This window comes from Petromyzon marinus, chromosome 72 (assembly GCF_048934315.1).
Source record: "Petromyzon marinus isolate PM22_M1 ecotype Great Lakes invasive population chromosome 72, UKy_Petmar_22M1.pri1.0, whole genome shotgun sequence".
Taxonomy (NCBI): Eukaryota; Metazoa; Chordata; class Hyperoartia; order Petromyzontiformes; family Petromyzontidae; genus Petromyzon; species Petromyzon marinus.
In genome coordinates this window covers 4,217,851-4,230,601 of record NC_133738.1, presented here as the reverse complement: position 1 = coordinate 4,230,601, position 12,751 = coordinate 4,217,851, and the positions used below count along the sequence as shown (strand labels likewise).

Sequence of the window (12,751 nt, the reverse complement as noted above, 5' to 3'; positions counted from 1 at the left end):
AGTGTAGTGTATGGTAGTGTAGTGTATAGTGCAGTGTGCTAGTACAGCACACCGCTGTGTTGGAGATTGTAAATGTTGTGGCTTGGCTCTCCAACACACCGGTGTGCTGTACTAGTATACTTCACTATACACTACACTATACACTACACTATACACTACACTACTATACACTACACTACTATACACTACACTATACACTACACTATTATACACTACACTACTATAGACTACTATACACTACTATACACTACACTACTATACACTACACTATACACTACACTATACACTACACTAATATACATTGTTATACATTACACTATACACTACTATACACTACACGATACACTACTATACACTACTATACACTACCATATACACTACTATACACTACTATACACTACACTACTATACACTACCCTATACACTACACTATACACTACACTATACACTGCTGCATACTACACTATACACTACACTAATATACATCGTTATACATTACACTGCACACTACACAATACACTGCACAACTATGAAATGCTATCAACCCGCCACCACCATCCGACGCATCATTGGGTAATTTTTGCCCGACGACGCCGGTCGATGGCATTACCGGCGAGACATCACGTCTCTCTAGAATTTGTAAATGTTGTGGATTTGACTCTCCAACAAGCAGCAGCAGCAGCTGGTGGTTCGTGTCCTTGATTCTTTCGTTAAAGTCGCGTCGACAGGCAACAAAAATCTCAAATTAAAAGCAAAAAACCACTCCACGGTGGTGGTTTTTTGTTCGTTAAATTTTTTTGTAAGTTTCCCACCCACGTGACTTTACCCCGAAAGAACCAGGAATATTGGAACTCCCGCGGTCACGGAAGTTTCGGGTTCAGAACTTTTAGCCGGGATGGCGCTGGACCGCTGAACTAGCCGGCACGTTTCGTTCACGTGAACAAACTCTCTCCCCGACGGGTTGGCTGCCTGTCGGCTGGTGGCGGGGTTTAACGACACGCATCTATACACACTCACGTGATCTCACGCGAATAGAACCACATTGAAGGGCTCACAAGTGACGCCTCCACATCTTATCCCACTCTATTTAAGGTGACGAAGCGGGCAGGATGATTCCTCCGCAGATCTGCCTCTCCGCCTAACGGTATTGCCGCTCGCAAATTCCCGGCGAAACGTCGTTACTCGGACTGTGAGTGTTGTGGGATTTGATTCTCCGAATACACAACCGGTGGTGGCTGCTGTAGCGGTAACGAATTGGCCACGTTCTGTTTAGATGACAAACCCCTTACTAACAGCCATGTCGGGTGGTGGCGGGGTTAACGACGCATTTTTACACTCAAGCGATCTAACCCAACTAGATGAATCCCGTTCGTATGAACAATTTTACGAGCTCGGCACACTAAACTGGTTGCTTGCGCGTGTGTGTGCGTGTGTGTGTGTGCGTGTGTGTGTGTGCGTGTGTGTGTGTGCGTGTGTGTGTTGGAGAGTGTGGAGAGCGGTAGTTGTAGCGGTTAGCGCCACGCTGCGCTATGAACCCGGCGACACGGGTTCGATTCCCGCTCACGGCCAACACCGCCAGCGACGATTTTCTGAACCGATCCCGGGCCTCCCCTAGGTCGACTCGGCCTCAAATGAGTACCTGGTGTAAGCGGTGTGTAGTAAACATCGCTAGCACTGGGGAGACAAAGGCGGTCGGGCGTGGTGCTGGCCACCCACCCCCCTCGTGTGCCGTTACCGGCCTTCATAGGTGCTGCTCGCTAACAGCACTTGCCCCTACAGTCTGTTAAGGCTATACGGGGGGATCTTTGTCTTTTGTGTTGGAGAGTTACAAACTCAGAGCGCACGTTTGCAATTTTGGGAGAACGCGCTGTACGTGCGAATCATGATGATCTGTTGGTTGTTGTTGTTGTTGTCTTTGTTGTCTTTTTAAATCCTTTTATTCATTACAGAGAAACGCACAGCGACTCCACTCGACGTCCAGGTACATGTGAGAGCCAAAAACCACAGTTAGGCTCTCGATTATGACGGGGCAGGATGGCCGCGGGGAATTCAAAATCGTGGATAATCCATAAAATGTCGCCATTTTTTGGACATGTAGCCAATTTTTTTTGGGGGGGGGATTTGCACGGATCCCTATGCCAAAAAACCACTGATGTAGCGATGCGCTCTGTTTGAGGAACACGGTTTCGTGAACTGAAACTCACGAATTCGACTGATCGAAAACCTAACGGTCGGACGAATCACTCAAAACGAAGCACAGCTTACGATTTCGATTGAGAACGGACACTAACGACTGACCGATCGATAATGCGCAGTGCCCAGTGATCGTAGCACTGTCCTGGCTCCTGCCCAGAAGGAAAATCTACCTCACTAAGTGGATGATAGCAGATCAACAGCCAATCAGCATCAACCAAACTCGGCCCTACTGAGTGGATGATAGCAAAGCCACAGCCAATCAGCATCAACCAAACTGGGCCCTACTGAGTGGATGATAGCAGAGCGACAGCCAATCAGCATCAATCAAACTCGGCCCTACTGAGTGGATGATAGCAGAGCCACAGCCAATCAGCATGAATCAAACTCGGCCCTACTGAGTGGATGATAGCAGAGCCACAGCCAATCAGCATCAATCAAACTCGGCCCTACTGAGTGTATGATAGCAGAGCGACAGCCAATCAGCATCAATCAAACTCGGCCCTACTGAGTGGATGATAGCAGAGCCACAGCCAATCAGCATCAACCAAACTCGGCCCTACTGAGTGGATGATAACAGAGCCACAGCCAATCAGCATCAATCAAACTCGGCCCTGCTGAGTGTATTACAGCAGAGCCACAGCCAATCAGCATCTATCAAACTCGGCCCTACTGAGTGGATGATGGCAATGACGATGATGATGACGACGATGATGACGACGACGACGATGATGACGATGACGACGACCATGACGATGATGACCATGATGATGATTTCGTTGATGATGACGACCATGACGACCATGACGATGACGACAATGATGACAATGATGACGACGATGATCATGATTTCGTTGATGATGACGACCATAATGATGATGATGATGAAGGCAGCGATGGTGATGATGAAGCCAACTACGAAGACCCGGAGGACTCTTGGCCCGGTGCAGAAAAAATCAACCAATTCGTGTGTAAGTAAACCGCTTCGAATTTCACCACCGTTCTAGTTTTAGGAAACCACGGTGGCTAGGAGAGATGTTGACTACCTCGCCTGGTATGCAGGAGGTCGTGGGTTCGATCCCAGACTAGCTGACGATGCCTGTTGCTGCTGTATATCCGAAGACTGCGTGTCTCTCTCTCCCCGTGGAGATGTTGACTACCTCGCCTGGTATGCACGAGGTCGTGGGTTCGATCCCAGACTATCTGACGATGCCTGTTGCTGCTGTATATCCGAAAACTTCGTGTCTCTCTCTGCCCATGGAGATGTTGACGACCTCGCCTGGTACGCAGGAGGTCGTGGGTTCAATCCCGGACTCTGACGATGCCTGTTGCTGCTGTATATCTGAAGACTGCGTGTCTCTCTCTGTCCATGGAGATGTTGACTACCTCGCCTGGTATGCACGAGGTCATGGGTTCGATCCCAGACTATCTGACGATGCCTGTTGCTGCTAGATATATCTGAAGACTGCGTGTCTCTCTCCCCGTGGAGATGTTGACTACCTCGCCTGGTACGCACGAGGTCGTGGGTTCGATCCCGGACTATCTGACGATGCCTGTTGCTGCTGTATATCCGAAAACTTCGTGTCTCTCTCTGCCCATGGAGATGTTGACGACCTCGCCTGGTACGCAGGAGGTCATGGGTTCGATCCCAGACTATCTGACGATGCCTGTTGCTGCTGTATATCCGAAGACTGCGTGTCTCTCTCTGCCCATGGAGATGTTGACTACCTCGCCTGGTACGCAGGAGGTCGTGGGTTCGATCCCAGACTATTTGACGATGCCTGTTGCTGCTAGATATATCTGAAGACTGCGTGTCTCTCTCTGCCCATGGAGATGTTGACTACCTCGCCTGGTATGCACGAGGTCGTGGGTTCGATCCCGGACTCTGACGATGCCTGTTGCTGCTAGATATATCTGAAGACCGCGTGTCTCTCTCTGTCCATGGAGATGTTGACTACCTCGCCAGGTACGCAGGAGGTCGTGGGTTCGATCCCAGACTATCTGACGATGCCTGTTGCTGCTAGATATATCTGAAGACTTCGTGTCTCTCTCTCCCCGTGGAGATGTTGACTACCTCGCCTGGTACGCAGGAGGTCGTGGGTTCGATCCCAAACTATCTGACGATGCCTGTTGCTGCTGTATATCCGAAGACTGCGTGTCTCTCTCTGTCCATGGAGATGTTGACTACCTCGCCTGGTACGCAGGAGGTCGTGGGTTCGATCCCAGACTATCTGACGATGCCTATTGCTGCTGTATATCCGAAGACTGCGTGTCTCTCTCTGTCCATGGAGATGTTGACGACCTCGCCTGGTACGCACGAGGTCGTGGGTTCGATCCCAGACTATCTGACGATGCCTGTTGCTGCTAGATATATCTGAAGACTTCGTGTCTCTCTCTGCCCATGGAGATGTTGACTACTTCGCCTGGTACGCACGAGGTCGTGGGTTCGATCCCGGACTCTGGCGATGCCTCATGCTGTATATTTGGAGTTTGCCATCTCTCTCTCCCCGTGGAGATGTTGACTACCTCGCCTGGTATACAGGAGGTCTGCTGTATATTTGGAGTCTGCGTGTCTCTCTCTCTCTCCTCGTGGTGGTCGTGAGGATTTTCCACCAGGTCCTCCGGTTTTTCATCACCCCAATTAGAATCAACATCAACACTCGTGCAGAGGACTTGTCTGCTGCTATACATTCCCACGTGGTGATGGTGATGATGATGATATCAGCCACTTGCTAGAGCTGCTGTCAAGTTGTGATGGTGGCAAGGCCGCTTGTGACAAAGGTCTCCACTCAGCATCAACAGCTCAGAGGGGTCCTTACAGCTGGTGACATAAACACAGTTTAGTTTCAGTGTGGGTCTCTATGAGTGTGGGTGTCTATGAGTCTCTGTGGGTCTCTATGAGTGTGGGTGTCTATGAGTCTCTGTGGGTCTCTGTGGGTCCCCACGAGTGTGGGTCTCTATGAGTCTCTGTGGGTCTCTATGAGCGTGGGTCTCTGTGGGTCTCTGTGGGTCTCTATGAGTGTGGGTTTCTGAGTGTGGGTCTATATGAGTGTGGGTCTCTGTGGGTCTCTATGAGTGTGGGTCTCTGTGGGTCTCTATGAGTGTGGGTCTCTGTGGGTCTCTATGAGTGTGGGTGTCTATGAGTCTCTGTGGGTCTCTATGAGTGTGGGTGTCTATGAGTCTCTGTGGGTCTCTATGAGTGTGGATCTCTATGAGTACGGGTGTCTATGAGTATGGGTCTCTATTAGTATAGATCTCTATAAGTACGGGTGTCTATGAGTATGGGTCTCTGTGGGTCTCTACGAGTGTGGATCTCTATGAGTAGGGGTCTCTATGAGTATGGGTCTCTATGAGTGTGGATCTCTATGAGTACGGGTGTCTATGAGTATGGGTCTCTGTGGGTCTCTATGAGTGTGGATCTCTATGAGTACGGGTGTCTATGAGTATGGGTCTCTGTGGGTCTGTATGAGTGTGGATCTCTTTGAGTACGGGTCTCTATGAGTATGGGTCTCTGTGGGTCTCTACTAGTATGGATCTCTATGAGTACGAGTGTCTATGAGTATGGGTCTCTGTGGGTCTCTATGAGTGTGGATCTCTATGAGTACGGGTGTCTATGAGCATGGGTCTCTGTGGGTCTCTATGAGTGTGGATCTCTATGAGCACGGGTGTCTATGAGTACGGGTCTCTATGAGTATGGGTCTCTATGAGTACGGGTGTCTATGAGTATGGGTCTCTGTGGGTCTCTACTAGTGTGGATCTCTATGAGTACGGGTGTCTATGAGTATGGGTCTCTGTGGGTCTCTATTAGTATGGATCTCTATGAGTTCGGGTGTCAATGAGTATGGGTCTCTGTGGGTCTCTATTAGTATGGATCTCTATGAGTTCGGGTGTCAATGAGTATGGGTCTCTGTGGGTCTCTATGAGTACGGTTGTCTATGAGTATGGGTCTCTATGGGTCTGTATGAGTGTGGATCTTTTTGAGTACGGGTCTCTATGAGTATGGGTTTCTATTAGTGTGGATCTCTATGAGTGCGGGTGTCTATGAGTATGGGTCTCTGTGGGTCTCTATGAGAGTGGATCTCTATGAGTACGGGTCTCTATGAGTATGGGTCTCTATGAGTGTGGATCTCTATGAGTACGGGTGTCTATGAGTATGGGTCTCTGTGGGTCTCTATGAGTGTGGATCTCTATGAGTACGGGTGTCTATGAGTATGGGTCTCTGTGGGTCTGTATGAGTGTGGATCTCTTTGAGTACGGGTGTCTATGAGTATGGGTCTCTGTGGGTCTCTATGAGTACGGGTCTCTATAAGCATGGGTCTCTGTGGGTCTCTATGAGTGTGGATCTCTATGCATCTCTCGCTATTCATCCATGGCTCAGCGGGGCCTTACACCTGGACAAGTGAAAAAGTTTGCTTTTTGTAAAAGCTATTCACCTTCATTCTTCCTCCGCAGCGCGACGCGACCTGCCAGGGACCGCGCCGTGCCATGACCGGCTCACGGGAGAGCCACCAACCTCGGCAGAGGCCATCGGGGCTGGCCGGACGCCGGCGGTAGCAGTGGGAATGGATCGTGAGTTCCTCCACCCGTTCCCCTGGCGCAGCGTGATAGGTTTCGATGAGCGTGGGTTCATCTGTGGGTCTCTGTGGGTCTCTATGAGCGTGGGTTCATCTGTGGGTGTCTGTGGATTTCTGTGGGTCTCTATGAGTGTGGGTTCATCTGTGGGTCTCTGTGGGTCTCTGTGAGTGTGGGTTCATCTGTGGGTCTCTGTGGGTCTCTGTGGGTCTCTATGGGCGTGGGTTCGTCTGTGGGTCTCTGTAGGTCTCTGTGGGTCTTTGTGGGTCTCTATGAGCGTGGGTTCATCTGTGGGTCTCTGTGGGTCTCTGTGGGTCTCTGTGGGTCTCTATGAGCTTGGGTTCATCTGTGGGTCTCTGTGGGTTTATGTGGGTCTTTGTGGGTCTCTATGAGCGTGGGTTCATCTGTGGGTGTCTGTGGATTTCTGTGGGTCTCTATGGGCGTGGGTTCCCTGTGGGTCTCTGTGGGTCTCTATGAGTGTGGGTTCATCTGTGGGTCTCTGTGGTTTTATGTGGGTCTTTGTGGGTCTCTATGAGCGTGGGTTCATCTGTGGGCCTCTGTGGGTCTCTGTGGGTCTATGTGGGTCTATGTGGGTTTCTATGAGTGTGGGTTCATCTGTGGGTCTCTATGGGTTTCTGTGGGTCTCTATGAGCGTGGGTTCCCTGTGGGTCTCTGTGGGTCTCTGTGGGTCTATGTGTGTCTCTATGAGCTTGGGTTCATCTGTGGGTCTCTGTGGGTCTCTGTGGGTCTCTGTGGGTCTCTGTGGGTCTCTATGAGCGTGGGTTCATCTGTGGGTCTCTGTGGGTCTCTGTGGGTCTTTGTGGGTGTCTATGAGCGTGGGTTTATCTGTGGGTCTCTGTGGGTCTATGTGGGTTTCTATGAGTGTGGGTTCATCTGTGGGTCTCTGTGGGTCTCTGTGGGTCTATGTGGGTCTCTATGAGCGTGGGTTCATCTGTGGGTCTCTATGGGTCTCTGTGGGTCTATGTGGGTCTCTGTGGGTCTCTATGAGCGTGGGTTCATTTGTGCGTCTCTATGGGTCTCTTTGGGTCTTTATGAGCGTGGGTCCATCTGTGGGCCTCTGTGAGTCTCTGTGCGTCTCTGTGGGTCTCTATGGGCGTGGGTTCATCTGTGGGTCTCTGTGGGTCTCTGTGGGTCTCTATGAGCTTGGGTTCATCTGTGGGTTTCTGTGGGTCTTTGTGGGTCTCTATGAGTGTGGGTTCATATGTGGGTCTCTGTGGGTCTCTGTGGGTCTTTGTGGGTCTCTATGGGCGTGGGTTCATCTGTGGGTCTCTGTGGGTCTCTGTAGGTCTCTGTGGGTCTATGTGGGTCTCTATGAGCTTGGGTTCATCTGTAGGTCTCTGTGGGTTTATGTGGGTCTTTGTGGGTCTCTATGAGCGTGGGTTCATCTGTGGGTCTCTATGGGTCTCTGTGGGTCTATGTGGGTCTATGTGGGTTTCTATGAGCGTGGGTCTCTGTGGGTCTCTGTGGGTCTCTGTGGGTCTGTGTGGGTCTCTGTGGGTTTCTGTGGGTCTATGTGGGTCTCTGTGGGTCTCTGTGGGTTTCTGTGGGTCTATGTGGGTTTCTGTGAGTGTGGGTTCATCTGTGGGTCTCTGTGGGTCTCTGTGGGTCTCTGTGGGTCTCTATGAGCGTGGGTTCATCTGTGGGTCTCTGTGGGTCTCTTTGGGTCTCTATGAGCGTGGGTTCATCTGTGGGTCTCTGTGGGTCTCTATGAGCTTGGGTTCATCTGTGGGTCTCTGTGGGTTTATGTGGGTCTCTGTGGGTCTATGTTGGTTTCTATGAGTGTGGGTTCATCTGTGGGTCTCTGTGGGATTCTGTGGGTCTCTATGAGCGTGGGTTCTCTGTGGGTCTCTGTGGGTCTATGTGGGTCTCTATGAGCTTGGGTTCATCTGTGGGTCTCTGAGGGTTTATGTGGGTCTTTGTGGGTCTCTATGAGTGTGGGTTCATCTATTGGTCTCTGTGGGTCTCTGTGGGTCTCTGTGGGTCTCTATGAGCGTGGGTTCTCTGTGGGTCTCTATTAATTGGGGGACTCTGTGGTTCTATGTGGGTCTGTCTGTGTCTCTGTGGGTCTCTATTAAGTGGGGTCTCTGTGGGTCTTTGTGGTTCTGTTTGGATCTCTCTGAGTGTGGGTCTCTGTGGGTCTTTGTGGGTCTCTGTAAATATGGGTCTCTGTGAATATGGGTCTCTGTGGGTCTCTGTGGGTGCCAGTGAGTATGGGTCTCTGTGAGTATAGGTCTATGTGGGTCTACGTGGGGGGGTGTCTATGTGGGTCTCTATGTATAGTAGCTCAGCGGAGGGGGGGGGGGGTACAGGGGTGCTCACACCTGCCAAAGTAAAAACATTTCGTGATAAATTCCCCAGCGTGCGACTACGAGACCCTTCAAGAGCCTCTCACCTACGCGGTGGTGAACAGGGACGGCCCGAAGCCAGCGGCAGCAGCGGCAGGCACAGCGCGTGAGTTCTGACAAACGTGGGTCTCTGTGTGGGTCTCTGTGTGGGTCTCTGTGTGGGTCTCTGTGTGGGTCTCTGTGTGGGTCTCTGTGTGGGTCTCTGTGTGGGTCTCTGTGTGGGTCTCTGTGTGGGTCTCTGTGTGGGTCTCTGTGTGGGTCTCTGTGTGGGTCTTTGTGTGGGTCTCTGTGTGGGTCTCTGTGTGGGTCTCTGTGTGGGTCTCTGTGTGGGTCTCTGTGTGGGTCTTTGTGTGGGTCTCTGTGTGGGTCTTTGTGTGGGTCTCTGTGTGGGTCTCTGTGTGGGTCTCTGTGTGGGTCTCTGTGTGGGCCTCTGTGTGGGTCTCTGTGTGGGTCTCTGTGTGGGTCTGGGTCTCTATGAGTGTGTGTCTCTGTGTGTGTCTCTGTGTGGGCCTCTGTGTGGGTCTCTGTGTGGGTCTCTGTGTGGGTCTCTGTGTGGGTCTCTGTGTGGGTCTCTGTGTGGGTCTCTGTGTGGGTCTCTGTGTGGGTCTCTGTGTGTGTCTCTGTGTGGGTCTCTGTGTGGGTCTCTGTGTGGGTCTCTGTGTGGGTCTATGTGTGGGTCTCTGTGTGGGTCTCTGTGTGGGTCTATGTGTGGGTCTCTGTGTGGGTCTCTGTGTGGACCTCTGTGTGGGTCTCTGTGTGGGTCTCTGTGTGGGTCTCTATGTGGGTCTCTGTGTGGGTCTCTGTGTGGGTCTCTGTGTGGGTCTCTGTGTGGGTCTCTGTGTGGGTCTGGGTCTCTATGAGTGTGGGTCTCTGTGTGGGTCTCTGTGTGGGTCTCTGTGTGGGTCTCTGTGTGGGTCTCTGTGTGGGTCTCTGTGTGGGTCTCTGTGTGGGTCTCTGTGTGGGTCTCTGTGTGGGCCTCTGTGTGGGTCTCTGTGTGGGTCTCTGTGTGGGTCTCTGTGTGGGTCTCTGTGTGGGTCTCTGTGTGGGTCTCTGTGTGTGTCTCTGTGTGGGTCTCTGTGTGGGTCTCTGTGTGGGTCTCTGTGTGGGTCTCTGTGTGGGTCTGGGTCTCTATGAGTGTGGGTCTCTGTGTGGGTCTCTGTGTGGGTCTCTGTGTGGGTCTCTGTGTGGGTCTCTGTGTGGGTCTCTGTGTGGGTCTCTGTGTGTCTATGTGGGTCTGTGTGTGGGTCTCTGTGTGGGTCTCTGTGTGGGTCTCTGTGTGGGTCTTTGTGTGGGTCTCGGTGTGGGTCTCTGTGTGGGTCTCTGTGTGGGTCTCTGTGTGGGTCTCTGTGTGGGTCTCTGTGTGGGTCTCTGTGTTGGTCTCTTTGTGGGTCTCTGTGTGTCTGTGTGGGTCTCTGTGTGGGTCTCTGTGTGGGTCTCTTTGTGGGTCTCTGTGTGGGTCTCTGTGTGGGTCTCTGTGTGGGTCTCTGTGTGGGTCTCTGTGTGGGTCTCTGTGTGTCTATGTGGGTCTGTGTGTGGATCTCTGTGTGGGTCTCTGTGTGGGTCTCTGTGTGGGTCTCTGTGTGGGTCTCGGTGTGGGTCTCTGTGTGGGTCTCTTTGTGGGTCTCTGTGTGGGTCTCTGTGTGGGTCTCTGTGTGGGTCTGGGTCTCTATGAGTGTGTGTCTCTGTGTGTGTCTCTGTGTGGGCCTCTGTGTGGGTCTCTGTGTGGGTCTCTGTGTGGGTCTCTGTGTGGGTCTCTGTGTGGGTCTCTGTGTGGGTCTGGGTCTCTATGAGTGTGTGTCTCTGTGTGGGTCTCTGTGTGGGTCTCTGTGTGTGTCTATGTGTGGGTCTCTGTGTGGGTCTGGGTCTCTATGAGTGTGTGTATATGTGTGGGTCTCTGTGTGTGTCTATGTGTGGGCCTCTGTGTGGGTCTCTGTGTGGGTATGGGTCTCTATGAGTGTGTGTCTATGTGTGGGTCTCTGTGTGTGTCTCTGTGTGGGCCTCTGTGTGGGTCTCTGTGTTTGTATGGGTCTCGATGAGTTTGGGTCTATGTGGGTCTCTGTGGGTCTATATGGGTCTGTATGGGTCTGGGTCTCTATGAGTGTGTGTGGGCCTCTGTGTGGGTCTCTGTGTGGGTCTCTGTGTGGGTCTCTGTGTGGGTCTCTGTGTGTGTCTCTGTGTGGGTCTCTGTGTGGGTCTCTGTGTGGGTCTGGGTCTCTATGAGTGTGTGTCTCTGTGTGGGTCTCTGTGTGGGTCTCTGTGTGTGTCTCTGTGTGGGCCTCTGTGTGGGTCTCTGTGTGGGTATGGGTCTCTATGAGTGTGTGTCTCTGTGTGGGTCTCTGTTTGGGTCTCTGTGTGTGTCTATGTGTGGGTCTCTGTGTGGGTCTGGGTCTCTATGAGTGTGTGTCTATGTGTGGGCCTCTGTGTGGGTCTCTGTGTGGGTATGGGTCTCTATGAGTGTGTGTCTATGTGTGGGTCTCTGTGTGTGTCTCTGTGTGGGCCTCTGTGTGGGTCTCTGTGTGGGTATGGGTCTCGATGAGTTTGGGTCTATGTGGGTCTCTGTGGGTCTATATGGGTCTGTATGGGTCTGGGTCTCTATGAGTGTGTGTGGGCCTCTGTGTGGGTCTCTGTGTGGGTCTCTGTGTGGGTATGGGTCTCGATGAGTGTGGGTCTATGTGCGTCTCTGTGGGCCTCTATGGGTCTGTATGGGTCTGGGTCTCTATGAGTGTGGGTCTATGTGGGTCTCTGTGGGTCTGGGTCTCTGTGAGTGTGTGTGGATCTCTGTGGGTCTTTGTGGATCTGCGTGTCTATGAGTGTGGGTCTCTGTGGTTCTTTCTGTGGGTCTCTATGAGTGTGTGTCTATGTGTGGGTCTCTGTGTGGGTCTCTGTGGGTCTCTGTTGATGTCGGCGTGGGTCTCTGTGGGTTTGTATGGGTCTGGGTTCTATGAGTGTGGGTCTCTGTGGGTCTCGGTGTGGGTCTCTGTGGGTCTCTGTGGGTCTTGGCGTGGGTCGGTGTGGGTCTGTGTGGGTCTCTATGATTGTGGGTCTCTGTGCGTCTCGGTGTGGGTCGGTGTGGGTCTCTATGAGTGTGAGTCTCTATGGGCCTACGTTAGTCTTGTGTGGGCCCGGGTCTCTGTGAGTGTGGTTCTCTATGGGTCTCTGTCGGTCAATGTGGATCTGTGTGGGTCTGTATGGGTCTGTGTCTCTATGAGAGTGTGTGGGTCTCTGTGAGTCTCCGTGTGGATCTGTATGGGTCTGGTTGTCTATGAGAGTGTGTGGGTCTCTGTGTGGGTCTGGGTCTCTATGAGTGTGTGGGTCTCTGTGTGAGTCTCTGTGTGGGTCTGGGTCTCTATGAGTGTGTGGGTCTCTGTGTGAGTCTCTGTGTGGGTCTGGGTCTCTATGAGTGTGTGGGTCTCTGTGTGGGTCTGGGTCTCTATGAGTGTGTGGGTCTCTGTGTGAGTTTCTGTGTGGGTCTGTATGGGTCTGGGTGTCTATGAGTGTGTGTGGGTCTCTGTGGGTCTCTTTGAGTGTGGGTTTTTCTGGGACGATGTGGGTCTGTGTGGGTCTGTGTGGGTCTGGGTCTCTATGAGTGTGTGGGTCTCTGTGTGAGTCTCTGTGTGGGT

At 52.2% G+C, this 12,751-nt stretch overlaps 1 protein-coding gene across 8 annotated transcripts in view; it reads left to right on the top strand.

The window, feature by feature from the left end:
- LOC116957285 (uncharacterized) overlaps window positions 1–12,751 on the top strand; it is a 97,527-nt gene that overhangs the window by 65,943 nt on the left and 18,833 nt on the right. For 7 of the 8 annotated variants that reach the window (XM_076055678.1, XM_076055677.1, XM_076055681.1 and 4 more), the window contains exons 8-11: window positions 1,950–1,981; window positions 3,084–3,164; window positions 6,646–6,762; window positions 9,145–9,237. In XM_076055678.1, coding sequence (XP_075911793.1) covers window positions 1,950–1,981; window positions 3,084–3,164; window positions 6,646–6,762; window positions 9,145–9,237 — 323 coding nt within the window. Of the gene's footprint in view, window positions 1–1,949; window positions 1,982–3,083; window positions 3,165–6,645; window positions 6,763–9,144; window positions 9,254–12,751 lie in introns of all 8 variants that reach the window. The other variant, XM_076055684.1, reaches the window with a different exon arrangement.